Source organism: Teleopsis dalmanni, chromosome 2 (assembly GCF_002237135.1).
Source record: "Teleopsis dalmanni isolate 2A chromosome 2, ASM223713v2, whole genome shotgun sequence".
Classification (NCBI taxonomy): Eukaryota; Metazoa; Arthropoda; class Insecta; order Diptera; family Diopsidae; genus Teleopsis; species Teleopsis dalmanni.
In genome coordinates, this window is record NC_051847.1 from 144,291,457 (window position 1) to 144,312,429 (window position 20,973).

The 20,973-nt window shown below is 29.7% G+C and overlaps 4 protein-coding genes across 4 annotated transcripts; 3 read left to right on the plus strand and 1 right to left on the minus strand.

The window, feature by feature from the left end:
* Window positions 1–1,235: 1,235 nt before the first annotated feature.
* LOC119683771 (ceramide kinase-like) lies at window positions 1,236–7,192 on the plus strand. The gene is made up of 4 exons (XM_038097630.1): window positions 1,236–1,495; window positions 3,615–5,371; window positions 5,717–5,916; window positions 6,963–7,192. The coding sequence occupies exons 1-4, from the start codon at window positions 1,252–1,254 to the stop codon at window positions 7,069–7,071; spliced, it is 2,310 nt and encodes a 769-aa protein (XP_037953558.1). The 5' UTR covers window positions 1,236–1,251; the 3' UTR covers window positions 7,072–7,192.
* Window positions 7,193–11,083: 3,891 nt separating this feature from the next.
* LOC119679955 (proteasome subunit beta type-4-like) lies at window positions 11,084–12,139 on the plus strand. The gene is made up of 3 exons (XM_038092555.1): window positions 11,084–11,349; window positions 11,420–11,918; window positions 11,975–12,139. The coding sequence occupies exons 1-3, from the start codon at window positions 11,216–11,218 to the stop codon at window positions 12,125–12,127; spliced, it is 786 nt and encodes a 261-aa protein (XP_037948483.1). The 5' UTR covers window positions 11,084–11,215; the 3' UTR covers window positions 12,128–12,139.
* Window positions 12,140–14,438: 2,299 nt separating this feature from the next.
* Window positions 14,439–18,389, minus strand: LOC119677877 (uncharacterized protein CG1161-like). The gene is made up of 5 exons (XM_038089434.1): window positions 18,228–18,389; window positions 17,996–18,171; window positions 17,792–17,900; window positions 15,034–15,159; window positions 14,439–14,686 (listed from the first exon to the last, which is right to left on the minus strand). Exons 1-5 carry the CDS (start codon window positions 18,294–18,296, stop codon window positions 14,522–14,524), a joined length of 645 nt encoding a protein of 214 aa, XP_037945362.1. The 5' UTR covers window positions 18,297–18,389; the 3' UTR covers window positions 14,439–14,521.
* A 941-nt stretch (window positions 18,390–19,330) lies between these two features.
* Window positions 19,331–20,602, plus strand: LOC119677878 (stromal cell-derived factor 2-like). Its single transcript, XM_038089435.1, has 2 exons — window positions 19,331–19,562; window positions 19,676–20,602. The coding sequence occupies exons 1-2, from the start codon at window positions 19,490–19,492 to the stop codon at window positions 20,254–20,256; spliced, it is 654 nt and encodes a 217-aa protein (XP_037945363.1). The 5' UTR covers window positions 19,331–19,489; the 3' UTR covers window positions 20,257–20,602.
* The last annotated feature ends 371 nt before the right edge of the window (window positions 20,603–20,973 follow it).

A 20,973-nucleotide genomic window follows, 5' to 3' on the forward strand; every position in this document is an offset into this window, starting at 1 on the left:
ATTATTTATAAGATATTGTGTACGCCTGCTGAACTAAGGGTTTAAATGACTATTTGTAAATATTATTTATAATTTTTTAATATGAGTGTGTGTAATATGTAATATGTTTTTAATTGGTACTTTCATGGGGTGTTTTTATATAGAAATTTGATTTCTACTCTTTAAAATATGAAATGCTCACAGAGAATGTCACACTTTTAAACCTTTTTTGAAGCTTATTTCTGTAATGTATTCTGTAATGTCTTCTAATATAAATTGATAGTTTAAACATTATCAACAGAGATAATAATTTCAACGTAAAAAGCCTGTTATAAGTTTTAAATTGACAAACTTTATTATAAATTATTTTCCATATTCATTATTACTTAATATTAATAAAAATAATAATAATAATTTTATTTATAAAATCAAAAACTGTCAACATTATATACTAAAGTAATTAAATCAGGCATTAATATTACAGAGTGGAATTAATGGTAGATATTTTTATGCAATAACAGAAATAAATTGCCGATTTATTTAAAATACTTTATATGTATTACATTTGTTAACAAATGTTAAAATGCTAGATAATCGTCATAAAAAATGGGATTAGAAAATATATCAAGAAAAAGTGCCAGCTAATAGCACTACAAAATAAAATAATGATGCTACAGAAATGATAGCTCACAGCATTAAAAAGTAGAAGAATAAATCCACAAAAGTGCTAACAAACAGCATTTAGAAATAGAATAATACATCTACAAATGTGCTAATAGCACAAAACGTCATTTTCAATGTTAAAAAAATTAAGAATGGAGAATAAGCTATAGGCTTATATATATTACATAATATACATAATACATATAAACTGTTATATTACATTATATTATATAATATGTAATATACTACATTGTAGTTTTGGTATATACCATGATTCTGATCAAACTGTGTACATAGTGTACATTTGTGCTTTAAATTATTAAATCATTGTTAATAAATTTTTTATATATAAAATTGAAATTTAATTTTTAATATAGGAAAATATTAATTTATAATTCAATGCTTTTTCCTTTACCTAAGTTACTTACAGATATACTTAATTAAGTCAATAATTAATATTTAATACGTTCACATTTTTTATACTAGTATATATGTACGTACTTATATGAATAATTTAAATTTATTTTTATAATGAAACCTGTTTTTTTTATTTAATTTGTTTATTTATCTTTTGTTTGCAGTTTGAGTTATGGCGTCTTGACTAAAGTAATGAACAGCCGCAACATGACTCAAGCCAGTAAAGAATTTGCAACCCAGACGGCAACAAGAACGACAACCGCAACAACCTCAGAAACAACTCCAACTACGAAACAAAGTTGTGACATACTTTTAAACAATTTCCAAATCAAGAAGAAACAATATCGCGTACTGCTGAATAATGATCACATTGTTTGGGAACGCTTGGATGCCAATCGCAGTAGTGCCGGTATCAATGAAAAGATTACGAAGAAAGGTAATTTCACATTAACAATTTTTTCTTTTTCAAATCATTTATATTCCATTAAGTTGAGAGAGAGGTAATAAAACCTTTCCTCATACCAAAATAAATTGCTTTTATTTTAATGAGATGAAAAATAATGGAGGTGATCGTGTAGTTGTTGATTTAAAGTGAAAGAATGCATTCACTGATCATTTGCGTTCACTCAAAACACTGTCATTCTTTTTGATTTATGATTTATATGTTATTAACCCATAAATCTTTTACTTTTTTCTTTTAAATGAACAAACATCATTTAATTTTAATGACTTTTTTTCCTTATTTCCATTAAATGACCAGTTTTAGTCGTTACTAAGCTATTGGTACTTTCAAGCTGAATCTTGTATCATAATAAAAGGCATTTATTATAATCAATGACATTTATTAAAATAAGAATTGCAATTAACGTAATACTTCTGTTGCAGTCGAACCATAATACCAGATTTAACATATTTAAAAATGCAAACTTATACGTGAATATTACAATACATAAATTAGTCTATGAGATGGGTGGGACCCTGTAGTACCCCCAGCTATCAAAGAGTAAAAGTTCCCAGTTGCGCTGACCCGAAAAAAGGATCAACATATATATATGTTCAGTGAGATTATTAAATAAAACAATTTGCTTGTGTTTCTAATAAACAAACCAAAATTAGATTCAACTTTATTTATTGTAATAAATCGAAGTGAATATTTTGAACAATTAGGTGATCCAATTTGCTGAGGCATTAAATGATAGTATTTTTTCAGGGTGCATTTTTTGCTAAAAATAAACTAAAGTAATATTTGTAGAAGTAATATATATCTAGAAGAGAACTTTATATAGACCGATATCTGTGCCAGAACATTAAAGTTTCTGATTTCAGTATACATTTTACTATTCAATTTCTAACAGCATTATTCTAAGTTACAACACAGCTAGGACATATATTAGAATGACCAGATGACATGTATTAGATTTGTAAGTACAGTATATTGGTGACTCTTAAAAGTTATGTAATGTGATCTCCCATAGTAATATTCTAATGTATTGATCGATGATCGATTACTAATGTCCAAAGTATTATAAATGTCCGGTCAATGGTGGGTTTGCCAGGCCTGGAATCACACTGTTAAGGTTTAATTAGTGTAAATCGTTGGGTTGCCCTTCTTATTTACAACACAGAGAACATTTAACTTCCAATCAAAGGGCATGATCTGATGCGACCATATTTTGTAGAGAAGAGAAGGAGTCTTCTCTCTCGTTTTCTACTTTAAACCATTCTGCTGGTAATCTAATAACTTCTGTCTTTTTGTTGTTTGTAAGCTGTTAAACTACTGTGACATTTAGTGTCATAAGTTGTTGTGAGACGATGACTATAATTCCATCATCGTTATGTGTTTCTTCAAGTTCACTGATTTCATTAATAATAGTTTTTTCGTTATTAAAAAGTTTTAAACGTCTACTACTAGTATCCGGTCATTTTTTTTTTTGGAATGAAAGGCTGACGTTTTAAAATCTTTCTAAACGTGCTTAATTTTTTGTTCGAAATCTGAAAAAATACTGGCTCTGTACATTGCGTCTATCTCTGCAGCTGTAGCGTGACATTCATCATCATACCAGATGAGAGACATGTTTTTTTACTACGTATTTATACCATAAAAATAAGGGTCGCCTGTCTAAGTAGTTCTGATAATTGCTAAGGAAAGTCGCAAATTAACTTTTGCGATTGCAATTTATTGATGCCTTGGATGAAACGCATGATTACGACGTCGTAGGTATCCAGACGAAACCACGAAGAGATTATGTGTCAACTTGACTTTAGTTGGAACAAGGATATTACTTACTGTAATAAAGTTCAGCGTTGTCAGAAATCTTTGTGGCAAATATGAATCGTACTGTACACCGCGGGATCATTCTTTAGATATCAACATAATCTCTGTTAGTAATGGCTTAGTCCTGTTTCAAAGGTACTTGAACTCGGAAGGTACTTGTTGATAACATATTATCTTCTTAATAATAACTTCTTAATAATATTTTTAATTCTGTAAATCATATTTAATAAAAAGAGGTTGTTTTTTTAATATTAATTTTACATATTTTCTATCTTTATAGAACTTGAATTCGAAACAGAGCAGCTCTCCAATAGGGCCGCGAATGCTGCAAAATATGGTAGCACCAGTAAATTAATACATATAAACGAAGTAATTCACGTTGCGAAGGGTAATACAAAATCAGCAACATGTCGTCGTGTTACACAGGCCACAAGCGATTTTAATACAACGATATCTAGCAACGTCGAGCAACAGCGCCAACAACAGGCCAACCAATCAACTTCACCACCCACTGAGCAATATTTGACCATACACTATGCCGAGCGGATTAACAAATCACCAATCGACTGCAATCGCTGGCACATACGCGCACTCACGCTCTACAACTCGGATCCGTACGTGGTAAGACAATGGCACGCGTTACTACAAAAAATACTTAACAACTCCACGCGTTTGCGTGTACAACGTTTGTTGGTTTTCGTCAATCCGTTCGGTGGGCGCAAGCAGGGTCTACAAATGTATGAGCGGTATTGTAAGCCTGTCTTTGAGCTTGCTGGTGTGGATGCATCGTGCATAATATCACAACGTGCAAATCAAATACGTGATATACTTATGAGTCATGACCTGGGTTTGTTCGATGCAGTTTGCTGTGTTGGCGGTGATGGTACCGTAGCCGAAGTTATCAATGGTTTGGTGTTTCGTGCAATGCGTGATTTAGGTATAGATGCTATACGTCCTGCTTATATACCTAAGCCTGCGTTACCGGTCGGTATAATACCAGCAGGCAGTACTGATACTGTGGCGTACAGTTTGCACGGTACTTCAGATGTGCGAACTGCAGCTATACATGTGATATTAGGTCAACGTCGTGGTTTAGATATTTGTAGTGTACGCAATCGACAAGGAATTGTTCGGTTTTGTGCCAGTGCCTTTTCTTATGGCTATTTGGGTGATGTGGCGGCTAAAAGTGAAAGATATCGTTGGATGGGTACAAAACGCTATGAATTCACTGGTGTAAAATCATTTCTGCTTAATCGCGGTTATGAGGCCGAGATACGTATGTTGCTGGAAAGTGAAGAAGATGTGAATAGTAGGAACATGCGTGCTAGTATTCAGACTATAAATACCGCAGAACCTACTTCGACAACAGATTCTATTTGTTATGCTCACTGTCAACGTTGTAGCATTGCGCCTTCAGTTCAACCTGACGATGCACTTTCTTATAAATTGTTGAAATCCACAACAAGTGTAACTGATGGTGATATCGATAATCAAACTATGGATGATATGATGCCCCGTTCATCAAATATATCACTAAATGCTCAATTGAATGAAACTAAACTGCAAAACGATGAAACTGACAAGTGCATAAATTTTAATATGGAAGACTGTGATAAAAATATCGAAACTGAAAACCGAATTGAGGAATTGCTGAGTGTAACTAAATTAGAAAGTGTACAATTAAGAACTGAATTTAAACCTAATCAACAAGAAGAAGATCTTAAACAAAACTTAAAAGCTGACTCTACTTATGAAGCGCAAAGTATTCTCACAACCTCAAATAATTCCTTAAACAACAATTCTGTTAATAGACTGCGAAATAGTCAAATACGAGCAGAAAATTGGAAAATTGTGAAGGGTCAATTTTTTATGATAACGGGTGCTAATATTACTTGCGCATGTACACGTAGTCCTAATGGTGTTTCCCGATACAGTCATCTGGGAGATGGCACTTTAGATCTGGTTTTGGTACGAAAGACTTCGTTAATTAGTAATGTTCGTCTAGTTTTAAATATGATGGGGCGCACTGGCGATATTGTAAGTTTAGAAGTACATCTTAGTAGTGTTGTATATGAAAGTATTATTTTATATCATACCAAATATGTGACTTTATGTATAATTATTTGATATGGGATATGACACTGCGACCATCGGGTCTATTGTGCCCCCTTCTGGGCTTAGAGTATATCTTCAAGCCCTGTTGCTTTGATAATATATATGTTCAAAATATTTTATACATTAAAATCTTGCATGTGTAACTGATTTATATATCAGTATTCTTATTTGGTATTTTTAAATTATTGTATATCTTCTTATTTACGTTTAATAATGCTTACATTTTGTATTAATAGAATTCAATTGAATAAATATTTTAATCAATAGCGTAACTTGCCGTTCGTTGAAGTTTACCGCACAAAGAAATTCTCATTCCGTACGCCAAATATGTTGACAGCTGATGATGAGTATAGTATCAGTGGGTCTTGCCAACCGATAACGGCAACGGCGGAAATTGAAGATGATCCTAATGTATCAAGCTGGAACTGTGATGGTGAAGTTGTAACCGATCTTGATGTTACAATGATGTAAGTAATAATTTTTAATGGTAATATTGTTGATTGATTATTTTATTTGTTATATTTTAAGTAGTGTTTTATAGTCTTTAAGCATTATTAAATTCGAACAATTTAATTAAACTCGAATTCCAACTTTTGTGTCCAACACTTCAAATGTTTAACCTATTAACCTATAGTAATGAATCTACTCTATGTTTCATTCTATTTTCCATTTTTTTAAGACAGCAACCATATATGTATTATTATGTATCTCTCCAAGCTCTGTTGCTTCGATAAAGAGTAGTATAGAACAAACGTTAGAGTTTTATTGCCTTTTCCGTGAAGGAGTCTATTCCGTATGTGTAAGGTGGTATTTTAGTTTACAGTATTGTTTTCAGATTCTTCTGATTTTAAGTTTTTCTTTTGAGATAAATCCATACAATTGTGGACTAAATATCTGTTATTGTTATAGGTATCAATAAGTAATTTGGATTGTTTCAGTTCTGGTAATCATCCCAGTAATTCTTTTTGTTCTGATTCTCCTTCATTTTTATTAGAAAAAGGGGGTGCTATGTCCTAATCAACAGAAAGGTTCCGGCCCTTAGTGCGTTATGTGCATATTTATATGTATATTCAATGCAATGTCTCTATATATTAATATATATATAGAATAAAGTTGAAACAATATTTAAATTTAATTTGATAATTGAATTTCTTTATTCAAACCTCACGCTCCGAGGAATATTGTTCGTTATAGTACTAATTACCGACTAAGGTCAACTAATATAATAACCAGTCGGTACTTAAAACTGACATAAAGTTCTTTAAAGTTGCTATATTAAATTTTTTGAAATCCCCAGTTAACTCGTTTTAAATTTCAAATTCCCAATACTTTTTGAACTGCTATACACAATTACCAACTAGTCACTTCCGATCGTCATGAAACAAATTTGATAATCTTACTTTCGTGCTCAATATTTTAATATAGATTGAAAGCAATAAAAGATAAATTGAATAATTTTTAATATTATTGGAGTATTTGAAAAACTTATATTACTTTTACTTTTTTCTTACAGTTCTCATTGTCAACTCATTGATGTTTTTATGCGTGGTCCATACTCCTACACAAAACCGACTATTAATGAAGGACGAAGCAAAATTTGCTGTTGCTTTCCAACAAATTAATTTGGTTAACTTGACTGCTAAATAAGATATGGAACCACATTTTCGAAAGTACTATAACAGTTCACTAGGAGTAATTATGATATGCAAAATATTAACAACTTCCAACAATTATAATAAGTATTAAAGAAACAAAGCTTTAAATATTTAGATATTCAGAATAATTTTAGAAATGGTTTTTAATTAGTTATAAATTAATGAAGAGATAGGAAATTATAAAATTAAAATTTTGATTATATGATTCCATTTTAATTTTAAATAAGACGTAAGGCGAATTGTGTATATATTGTAGGCTAGAGTTTTAAATGTGTTAAACATTCTTATATCATATTCAAATACTATAACTTTATATCTAGGCTATAACTATATTTAGACTTACAACTATTGAACCTTATTAGCACATTTTTGTATGGATTTGGTATAAAAAGTAACAGGTATTACTACACATTTGTCGAGTTAATTGCGTAGTGTAAACGTATTGTTAAAAATGTTATCCCAAGACATTACTGGTAATAGGAATAATATATTTCATTATTGAATAATTTTTGTATGAGTAATTATAAATATAATGAATATTATATAAATATTATTAAATGATTATTACCTAAATATAATTTTAAACTACTTTAATTTTAGCTTATGCTTTTATGCCAGTTTTAAAAAATTCCAAATTTTTATGCACGATTTTAATATAGATTTTTATAAATATTAAACGTATATAATTTATTGTTATGACAAGAATGAACTGATGACTTTAATAACTTTTAAATGAAAAGAAAAAATTAGAATATTTTAAAAGATAAATTATATAATTATAGTTCATTCTTATAATCCATATAGTTCATTCTAAAGAAATGTTAATTTTATTTAATATTATTGCTTATATCATTAGTATTAAATTATCTAGAAATGTTGATTTATAAAATTTATTAAGTGAATATCCGTTATACACCCCAAATCCGTTATTATATCTAAAATATATTTCACTCTCTACCAAAGCTTTTCTTATATAAAATAGCTTGTGTTCTTAAATAAACAAAGCTTATGCCTTTTAGTTATAGGAAACGATATAGTTTTTAAATACCTTATATACATTTGGTTTCAGTATATTTTTTAATACATTCCATTTAAAGTATTAATATAAAAGCGAATTATTAGTAAAATATTGAATAAAATTAACAATAATTTTTTTATAGTTAAATGCGGTAATATCGTAAATTGTTAATGAAACTCCTACGAGTTTTTTATATCCAATAAACTATTGCAAATATTCGCCACAGATGTTTTTTTTTAAATGTACTAAATATATAATTATAGGTCTATTCCAGGAGCTACTCGTAGTAAAACTTAAGTAAAACACAAGTAAAGTACAAACTGATTACGTAAATCTTTACACAGATTTCCATGGAACAGCTTTGTGTAAAGTCTGGCGAGAACACTAGTGCCGCACAAATAAACAATACAAAAATTTAAATTCAAACCAAAACAGCTGATTCACACCTCAACATAAATTTTACTTGAAATAAAATGTACGGGTAAAATCTGTGTACCATTTTCAAATTTCGACAGTGATGTTACGCTCTCTCAGATGCTCTCATTTACTCGAAAATTTGCTCTCATTTACTCGCATTTGTGTATACACAGTGTTACTCAAAGTTACTACGAGTAGCTCGTGGTACAGACCTAATATAATAAATATTTTAATTTAAAATATGGTGCCAGATTTATCCATATAATATCAGAGATAACTAAATCATATACATGTCCAAACTAGTATAATACTTTTGGGCATAGAATTTTCTATTTTTTGTGCCTAAAACTGTTTAATACAGAAAACTTGTTAATATTAGTTTTGTAAAAGAGAATACTCTGTTCTTTTGTACTGATGACAAACGATCGGTAGCAATGGATCCACATCTATTCTTCGGAAGAAGACGGCACTGTAGAAAACTACAAGGATTTTCCATTCATAGGAAATATACGTGGAAGTATTTTGTAAACGTGGTATAACGTACATGGAGAAATCGCTTAAAATTTTTAAGATTATATATTTTTCATATATATAATAATCAAAATATATTTTTCGTACTCATTCAAAGTGCTGTAACTATTGATAGACGATAGTCTAATTACTGTCGATAGTCAGGATTACCTATATTTTGCCCCAATTATGTTGCTATTATACATTCTTAGTGCAATATATATATAATACAATATAGTTTTCTTCACTGATTTTAATTAGCAAATTTATAAAATAGCAACAAAATTCTCACGCTCCGAGTTAACATATGCGAGAGAAAACTTATTTCTGCAAGAGCTTTATAAAAATTACATGCTTCCTCTTGCCACTTATTTGATTTAGTTGTCTTTAATATGTTCTATTTGTTCTTATTTTATATACTATAATAAATGATGTTCTTATTTGTTCTTATTTTATATACTATACTAAATGATTTTAATGAATTACATTTCATTTTATTTTTAATTTTAGAGTTTTATATGAAATAAATTTATAAAATACTAAATAAAAAGTTTTTAAATAAAATTTAAGTTGTTTTTAAATTGTGTCTAAATTAAAAACTATCAAGAATTATAGTATACTATTATTCTTGAAAGCTACAACTGTGCTTTTAAACAAATATGAAGAGTAGCTGTATAAGAAAAGTGGATTCGTATGGGATAGGTTCAAGTTGTAGTTCCTAGTTTAAGTCTTCAGGTCATTAAAAGATCAAATAAGCAGCACCAACGGAACAAAATTTACTTTTGGGTCAATTCAAAATTGACTGGATTTAATCAAAACATATTACTAAGAGATTGTGGCTGAAGACAGAAGACGGAACGCTTTTAAAAACAGATGTCGATTAAATTAATAAAATCACTATTTTTATATTTCATAATTAGATTTCATTAGTTTTTCATATTGAGGCGATAAATTGAATGTGAGCTGAATAGAGTGAAAAACACGAGAAGCCTTTATATTCAGCTCAGAAAAAATACCACAACACTAGCTGCTCTTTTCCATAAACTAAGCATAGGAACACAAAGTGATAGTAGGATATTTAAATCTATCGAAATGTATAGTTTTCAGTAGGGTATAGTATGTAATGTATAATTGGAAATAAATAGTATATACTTTTGATAGATTTTAATATTGGGAGTCTAGAGTTTGAACACTTGTTGAGCGAAATAAATTATAGGATTAAAAATGAGAGAAATCTTTTGTTTGACCCATGCCATACTTAAACAATTTTTTAAGGAGTAATTTTGGTGCAATAATTTTTATTGATTGCTACACTTGATGAATTCTGCAGTTTCAAGAGTTGTATATATGAACTCAGCTTGTTTGTGTGTGAAAACAATTTAAGAACTAATTGAACGTTTCCTCAAATTATTTACAAATATATATATTGCTTTCGCTAAAATTAAATACATAAAATAATTTAGTAATGAAATTGTAAAATAAAAAATCAAAAAACTACACATGAAAAATATATTCGTTTTCGGTAGCTAAAGAATCGACAGGTGATTTGTTTGATCGCCGCTTGGCTGTCTGTCGGTATTGCATATATCAATTCACTGAATGTAATAAACTGTACGAAAACTGTTATAAAAACTAATTTTAATTCTTAATTTTACCTCACTGTTGCATGGTGCTATAAGACACATTAATTTTACCGTTACAAAGAGGAAATTTTTTTTTTTAAAAGGTGCACATAATTAAATTTATGTTTTGTTATTTTATCAGAAGTAATTTAAAACTTTTACTGACAAAATATATAATCCATAGTTTATTTAAAGCGAATATATGGTTTAAAGAGAACTAAGCATTCTGTTTCAAAAACTATTTTATTAGCACTTGCAAATACTCACCAGATGTAAAATACTTAAAAATAAAACAAATAAAATGGAACAGCAAAAAGGGTTGAGAATTGAAAATATTATTCTTATTATTAAATTGAATAAGAAATTTTTTATAAAAAAGAGTAGCATGGTAACTCTGCCAACTGTCACTGCAAGTAGCGAACAGAGCTAATGTGTTAACGTCAAACTCTATTTGTGTCTTGTCATTTTTTAATTTTCCTTCGTCATTTGCGTGAAGTACGCTGAATTAAATAAACAATTTTTAAGAGTTCGAAATATAGTAAAAATGTTCAACGGTGGTAATAGTTCGTTTCCAACAGAATTTTGGCAGAATGGTCCATCACCAGGAAGTTTTTATAATTTCACTAGTGGTGGAGTTGCACAAACAATGCCGGCAGACATTGGTAAACAGCATTCATTGTGAGTACAAAATTGAAATTAAACTTTTAAAATATCTAATTTTATACTTTATATAAAAAAATATTAACAGCACACCAGCTACAACTGGCACATCGGTAGTCGGTATTAAATATGAAAATGGTGTACTTATTGCTGCAGATACACTGGTTTCATATGGCAATTTGGCACGTTTCACAGATGTTGAACGTGTCTTCAAAGTGAATGATTTTACCATTATTGGCACTGGTGGTGATTATGCCGATTTTCAAAATCTGCAACAAAGTATAAATCAAAAAGTTGTTGAAGATATGTGCAGCGGTGACAAATTGCAAATGAAACCAAAATCATTGTATAATTGGCTTACACGAGTTTTGTACAATCGTCGCAGTCGTATGAATCCTTTATTCCTTAATATGGTTGTCGGCGGAATGGAAAATGGTAAACCATTTCTAGGTCACATCGACTTACGTGGTAGTGCTTACGAATCTGAAGTTATTGCAACTGGATTTGGACAACACTTAGCATTACCGCTCATACGCGAAGCTCTGCAACCTGGTAAACCTATTTCAGAACAACAAGCTTTCGAATTGGTAAAATGTGACGTTTAATTTTTTTTACATTTTATTTCTTATTAAATTCTTTACAGTTGCATAAAGTAATGGAGGTGTTGTATTATCGTGACTGCCGTGCACATCCAAAATATACTGTTGCTGTTTGTACAGAGGCCGGTACTGAAATTAAGGGACCATTCCGTGTTGATGAGAATTGGGCTCTTGCCTCTCTAATTGAAGGTTATTAGTTAGCGTCGTTGCTTATTAATTTTATAAAAACTAAATTTTAATAAAAATATAAGAAATAGCTTTCACAATAAAATACCATGGAAAATGAAGCATTGAAATTTCTATTTAATTCAACTTTATGTCTGTTAGAACTTTTTTAATTAATAATTCGCTCTATAATTGTCATCCGACTTAAAGTCTTACCAGTTTGAAGAAACAGCAGAAAATATATTTTGAATAAAATGCTAGAGCAAAGCTGTTCGTAAAATTATGTAAACCGAAGAAGCTACGCAGGGAAAGAAATTGATTTAGATCCAATTTTAAATTCGTTCTTTTGTGTGCAGTGGAGAAATTGATGGAATACATTTTTTATACTTTATTCTATTATACTTTTTATTTTATTTTTTAAAATAAAGTTTTTTATTAGTTAGTTGCCCCAGTTAGCATATACTTTAATTGAATTGCGTTAAAATTCCTTTTCAATGTCTTAGAACATAACGTTTCAAGAAATATTAGGGAAATCTATTTAGAATGGCAATGTGAACGTTATTTCATAGAAGAAATTTCATTATTATGAACGGCTGTAAGTCATCTTATCTGATCGACACTGGGACCACTAAACTGATTGTAGAATTTATCAATGTAGTCGCGATACAAATGCAAGCATCGATGAATTCAGTCTGTTGATATATGTATTGTGATAAGGTGGATTATAATAAATTGGTTTTGCTACTGCAATTGTACTTCCAATTGTTGATCTTCGATCAGACTTTTTACTATACACGGACATTTGATCTCAAATAAATCGGTTACATCTTGTCAAAGTAACATTTTCAATGTGAGGGATTGTAACAACATATTATGTCTATGTTGAATGTAGTTCCTCCATTGCAAAATTGATCGGTGCAATCTAGGTACTAATACACGGATAGACGAATTTAATTGACTGTTGGGTTTGGTTTCAATAGCCAGTTTGGAGAAAAAACAATTTGTTTATTGTCAGCATTCCTTGAGAATTTGATTTTTGTTCAGAGCTCTTATTGGAAGTTGAAGATATAGCTTCTTTTGTGTAAAGAACGGATCAAAAAAGCATCAGTTTATGATATTTTAGCTAGTATATACGTACGGGATTTGAACAAAAAAGTTTTTGTTGAGCTTAATGTCTACTATATCTATATTGTGAGATGTTGGAACAGTGCGCCGTCCATCATGTGGCCACACTGAAGTGAAGGATTAACTGAAGTAGACCAAGCAACATTGGATCATTTTTCGTCCTTCGATTCTCGGATATCGTCATTGAGTTAAAGCCAAAATAGTTTCCGTTCGCATAACTGCATCTCTTGCTAGTGTAAGCATTTCATTTAGCTTGAGGTTGGCTTTCAAGTGATCAGTATGCGAAATTAAGCTATCCACTTATCGACATCGACCACTTTCAACATCCGTCCATTATATTTAGCGGCGTGGTATTTTCTAATGGAACCATTTTTCAATGTGATTTATTACTTCGATCACATTTGCAGACTGTTCACTTTTCATAATCCCCCATTTTATCATAAGCATTATCATTCATTTAGCGGTATTTAATGTTACTTGTAATGTAATAATCAAGACAATTATAGAGCGAATTATTAAAATAAAGAGTATTAAACAGTAAATAATAGCTAATTGGTAACATATCTGTATATTCAAAACATTTGTATATCCTCAAGCTTTGATAACACATTTAGATTAATGCTTATATAATTTCGACATAGCTTTAACTCCGTCTGAATAATTTAACCCCACACCCCGACCCCCTTACTAATTAAGCTTTACAAAAAAACGTTTTGACCAATAATTCCAAAAAAAAAATCCTTAGGCAGGTATGGGTTAATCACGCTACGCAACTATAACGTCACTCATTAAAAAACAAGCGAATTGGCAGCACTGTTTACAAATGTTAAAAAGTCCGCCGTTAAAGTTTAAATGTCATCAAGTCCACAATGGTAAAGTTTAAATGGCGGCTCACTGTCGCAGATATAAACCTTTACCGATTTTTAAAGCTTTAATAATTTCATGGTTTAATATAACAGTTGAAGACAATGTTTAGGAAATAGAAAAAATTATACATTTGGTGTATAAATAATTTATTGTTAAATAATTAAAGTTGGAAAAAATTCGATGAGATCCTCAAACATATATTGCTATTTTAAATTTTGTTCGAATTGGTTAAATAAAAACGGCTACAACAACAAAGATGACATACATACATGTTTCTATACTAGTTAAGTTTTTAATTGGAATTAACAAGTTGCACAAATAATTTTTGTTCAAAATATAAATAAATAAATTTGCAAATATAATATAGAATATAAACCAATTATACCCGTGTTATGTATACATATATATAGATTATTTTCTTAATTTGGATTTGCTTAGTTTAACATTGTACGCCGATCGTAAATATGGCGACGTTGCTCACGCACTTGACGTTTCCATTTGTCCTGCTGGTGACCTACACGATTCAAGACATTTGCACGTGAATTTAACTCCTGATTTCTTGAGCTGGGCATTGGCGGTGTAGTGGAGGTTGTATCATCCTAGTTTTAAAAAGAAATATAGAATTTTTTGTTAAAAACATTACGAATGCCAAAAATAATTTTTTAAGCTAAAAAAAGTATCCAAAAAAAAAAATTTCAGTGATGTGTGCAACAAGTTAACAAACAAAAAAAAAAAAACAGCAAAAATGCACGTTAAAACGAAAGATGTGTCCCTTTGTGCTGTTGTCGTACAAAAGCACAAAGTTCAGGTTAGTAAACAAAATCAATACATTAAGTGTAATATGGGAACAATAACTTAAAAAAAAACATATAATAAAATATTAATCAGAGTCTTTATTGGAATTCACTAAAAGACTATATTGTACGCTTGGATATTTGATATGTACATCTTCATTGGTATGCTCCTGATAGTTCGCCTTCACACGTTTGTTCAGCAATGGATCCAGGCACATCAGGAACAGCATATAGATTACCAATATGGAAATGATCCATATAACAATTATAACAACGACCTGTAATGGAATTGGAGGAAACCAGGTTAGTGTTATTAGAATTATGCATATAAATATTATATTTATTGTTAATTAAATAAATAATATATAAAATAAGCATTTTATATTATAAAATAAAAAAAGTTAAGAATTTGTATTAAAGTAATTAAATCACACATAAAGCATGTTTTCTGTACTAAGTAGACTTATTTTATAATTAATATATGAGCATTTATGTTGCAAATAAATAAATAGCTTATGAAATTTCAACTATCAATAATTCATTCGCAAAGGATAGTCCACTTTTTCGCACTATTCATTAAAGATAATATTATATTTACATATGTACAAACAAACAAACTTCTTACTACACAAGACAACATTGTTGTTATTGCAGATATATATGTATTGTAATCTTATATTAACTTGTACTTAAATAGCATAGTTTTTATAATTACAGTAAAAATTTTCTTAAATCTCTTCTCTCATTTGTAAACGTTATTTTACAACAAATCTTTTTTTATTATTAATTGGAACAATTAAATCATTTTGATTGGATCCCTGTCCTCAAAACAAAAGAGGGGGATCCAACGAAAAAAAGGTGCGTGGCAATGAATTTCCGCTCGAAACAGTATTTACTGTATTTGTAACTTGTGAATGAACACTTTTTCTAATACTAAATTCTTTTTATTATTACATATTTCAAACAATTAAACCCTTTTGACTGGACTCTCATTTTGAACGAATGAAAGGTGCATGGGAATGAATTTTCGCTTGAAAGAGTTTTCAATGCAAGAACTAAATGTTGTCTTCGTTTGTTGATTTTCGCAAAAGAGAATAGTGACTTTCCCTTTAGACTTCATCAAATCAAACGAAAAATGGGATATAGAACATTTACGGAATGTGATATCACAAACACCACCATTAAGTACTACTTAAACATTTTTGAAGAATAAATAAGAACACATATTGAGCAATGATATTTGCAAATAAGAGTACATATAGTTGAAATAAATAAGGACATACAATGTAATAGTTAATAAGGATGAAAGCTCAAAATAATACATAAAAGTCGCCATTTGAAGAACTATGATAAATATAATAAAAAAAATACCTGAGCTTGAGAATAATTTTGCATTCAGGATTGTATTGACTGTATACGTAAAGAATTACCACGAATGAATATTTAGTTGTCCAAAAATAATTAAGATAGCGACAAATAATGAAAAGCAGTGAATGGAAAAAAAAAATTATACTATAGTTGAAGTTCTAGTATAAGATCGCTGCAAACGTCTTGTTTCTTTTATTATTTGTTTCATTTTCAAATTTTAAAAAATGAAACAAGTGAAAATATGATACTACATATCTCGATTTATGATCAATACATACGATCGATGATTCAAAAAAAAAAAAATTTGATTTAAAACATTCGTTAATCTGAATACAAAAAAAAACAAGACCAAAGCAGCTGCATATTGTGTCACCAACATACATCTGTTTTTGTCTTTTCTCTGGTATGTGCATTAAATAATAAGAAGTCATGTAGAACTTAACATGGTTACATCATCTCCAATAAAATGAAATTTCTCTAAAACACAATTGACTCAAATGCATAATGAATGAAGTGAAAGTCCAACTCAAAGGTTGTTAACAAATGATGATGAACGTAGAATAGGACCACTTACTTTCAAATATGAAAACTGTTAATATGAAAACTGGACTTTCTGCATGTTTAAAATAATTCAGATAATTCTCCTATATAAAAGTTACAATAATCCAAGTTATGTTTATTGCATATAATTGATGTCAGATATTACGTAGGAATACGTTAATTTCTTGTTTAATACATAACTGAGTTTTGCTTTTCATTAGTTAACTTTGATGATTGAGTATTAGTAAAATAAACCATAGTATTTTCTAAAATAGTACAGTAGTTAACATTTGATCCTGATGAGAGTAAAATGCATTACGTATATGCATATTGTAGGAGTTGCTTCTTTTTCATAGCCAACCTCTGTGAAAAAGATTTCACTACTCACTTTTAGGGCCAGCAGCTACTACGTCCTTTTCAAACAAGGATGATGAGCAATAGCTTCACTTCACGAAAACTTTTGGGGTGCCTAAAAGCATTTCTAAATTATCACTTAACTTTAACTTAATCGAGTACAAGAAACCTTTGTCGTATCTAATTTGTATAAAAGTTTTTTAAAATTAACAACTAAAACATTTATATTTAGTAAATATTTGCTCGAATATATGCAAAATATCATTACAAGAATTAGCAGATACAGCCCATTTCATTAGAAAAGATGACTGAATGACAACAATTACATACAAAAAGAACAACTAAAACCGTATTTTGCATTAAAAATGTATTTTGTTGTTGAATATATCACTAACCTACTCTATCCTCATTTCACTATAACCGAGTCCTGTGATCGAATTAGGTCTTTTATGTTAATAATTGATCCTAAACTAGTAGAAGACATGCAGCCTTGCGTGTGAAGGCTCGAATATCTCCCGAGGATTTTGCAGTATACAAATCGCACAACAAAAAAAAAATTTATAAAACATTTTACTGTATCTAAAATTGTTTTGCCGTACTTCTAAATTTTTAAAAATTAAACTATTAAATTATTTTCTTAATAGTTACCTTCGTTAATGTAGTATTCCGTGCTTTATGTTTGCACTTGCATTCCTGACATATTTCCAACTGCTTGCCATTTTCGCTGAGGCGTGGCAGCAAAGCACCGTCACAAACACTGAGTAAGTGGGTGAAAAAGAATATGGTTAAATAAATAAAAAAAAATGATTAAAATAATAACAATTCCTATGCAACAGACAAGACATGACTTACCAAGTTTTAGGCGTTGTACTATTGGGAGATGCAGCTGTACTTGATGCCAAAACATTTGTTGCAATTGTACTACTGATTATTTTACTAACATTTGCAACGTCAACATTGTGTGATACATTTGCATTTGAAGCTGGAACGTTACTTGAAGTTAGATTGCTTAAAGCTGCCGATTCAGCCTGCGTCAATGCAAGATACTTAATTTCATTCGCACATATGAATTTTATTAACTTACCCATGTCACGCCAATCAAGTAACATATTGCAAGCAAACCAATATACAGTAATAAACGCTTATGCGCCATTAATTTGCTAATTATATACTTCTTTAAAGAAATTATATTGAATACTGATAAATTTTCTCTGTCTGTGAAGTAAATCAAGAACAGCTGATTAATTAGTGTTGTTTTGCTAATCAAAAGTTATCGAAAGTATTAAACAGCGAAATATGTTCTTATCATCGAATGGACGCAAGTTTGGTATTAACAAATTAATATCACTTTAATAAATTATTTTGTGTATTGCACATTTAAAAATATACTAATTCTGAATATTATTATTAAAAATAAAATATAAAAGTATTATATTGAATTTTTATTAAATAGTCCTATTGAGCAGAAACTTCAACTGTTTTCTTTTATATAGTGTTTATACTGGCCAAAAATGATTCATTTCAAATAAGTCATATGAAAATGTTTACATTCGTTATAATTCATTTGTTCTTATTTCAAACAGCTGATTTTTCCACTTGTTTGTTCCCAAAATATGTTGAATGATGGTTTAATATACCTTCAAACCTTACAATATTAACTGAAAACTTATTTTTTGCTTCGATTAAATTATTTTTGGGAAGAAGTTCCAAAAAGAGGATATGTAACCACCAAACATTTGTTTACCTTTTTTTGTAAGTATGTCAAAAACAGCTTTCTCAAACTGTCAAAATGCCATGAAAAGCTTTTATGTAGGATATGTTCAATGTATGCATTTGCATTTCGGACATATTTGGAACTCATTCTAGCCTCATTGGAACTTATTTATACAGAATGAGATGCAATGAATCATTTGCTTACCATTTTTGATTTTTGACCAAAATGAGCGATTTGAGGCCAGTGTAAATCAATTCATAGTTATAATAATCAACGTTTAACATATCCCAGATATAAATAGTAAACAAAAAATATATGATTTCCTTAATTTGGGGCAACATGAAGACTTTCCGAATTAACTTAATGTCATTTTAACGAAATTAAGGAAATTTGGCTATCTGAATATAATACAACACATCTTTCGTCACCGAAAGTGTTGTAAAAATCATTTTACAACACTGTCATTATTGTTTATCTGTCAAATGACAAACATATGTGGTAAATGTTTGCGTGTCTTTTATTCACATTGTTAAAAAATAAGTTCCGCACATAAGAACACTTAGTGAAAAGATTTGCTGTATTAAATTACTGTGTTTTATTAGAAAAAATAAAAATTTTTTTTTTTCACAACAATGAAATTAAAGGGAGAAAACATAAATTTATTAAGGATATTAATAATTTTGTGTATTTCTCCTCTTTATAACGGTGAGTATTTACATTGTGCGGCTTTATGTGTAAGCTTGCGATTGGTTTGCTTTGCCGCGCTCTTATTTCTAATGCCCCCGTTTGCTTATCAATTTTTATGTTTTTTTTTGTAGCTGTGAAAACAAATTTTGTTACTTGTGGTTCTATATTGAAATTGCTCAACTCCGATTACAATTATCGACTGCATTCACATGATGTGAAATATGGCTCAGGTTCAGGACAGCAATCAGTAACTGGCACTGAACAAAAAGACGATGTAAATAGTCATTGGGTTATAAAAGCACCAACTGGAAAGTATTGTGAACGTGGTGAACCTATTAAGTGTGGTGATACTATACGTTTTGAACATTTGACCACAAGGAAGAATTTACACTCCCACCATTTTTCATCGCCTTTATCAAATGAACAAGAAGTTTCTGCTTACGGCAATGATGGTGTAGGTGATACCGGTGATCATTGGGATGTGGTATGCTCAAATGAAAGTTGGATGCGTGATGCACATGTGCGTTTCCGCCATATTGATACTGGTGCTTATTTAGCAATGTCTGGCAAATCCTACGGTCGTCCTATTTCTGGTCAAATGGAAATTGTAGGAGTACACAGTATGCATCATGGCACGAGGTGGACAACGGCTGAAGGTTTATTTATAGTGCCTAAAGAAAAAGAGACTGTGTATCTACATAATGAGCTATAAATGTGTTAATGCTGGAGCATTATGGTGTTTATGCTTTTCTTTATGTTCCAATTCAGCAATTAGTTCAAATTTATGTTTATGGCAGGAAAAAGGACTCCTGTCTCAGTGGCGGATCCTATTTAAAATTTTTATTTTATGCACGATTTCAAATTAATAAAATGCTGTTCTTAAGCCGTTAATGTATTAAACCAAAAACCAAATAAAATTATTTGAAACGGATTGAAACTGACAATGCATAAATGAATTTTATAAAATTACAACTACAGGTGCTATAAAGAAGCCGAATATATTCCTGCCGTAATAAAATTCATTATTTTTTATTTTTAATAAATCAGCTTTCAATTTTTTATTTTGTATAAATTGTCAAATAATATAAGTAATTATTAAATAACTATTATTTATTATTAAAAAAATTTAATTTGAATATAATTAATTTTGCTATTATTGGATTTTTTCTTCCATTTGTAACACGTACAAGAATTTTTAAATTTATTTTAAAGTTTGAGCATATATTATAATATAATATGGAAGATTTTTCATGATAATACTGCTTTGAAGAGTCGAAGGGGGCGTATTGTGCTTAATATAGATCATTTGTATTATTATGAAACATTCCTATAAAAAAATTCTAAATCAATATTATACATTAATTTTTAACTGAAAACACTTCTATGTTCAAATGATTATTTTTATAAGTAAGATTTTTTCGAATCTCAG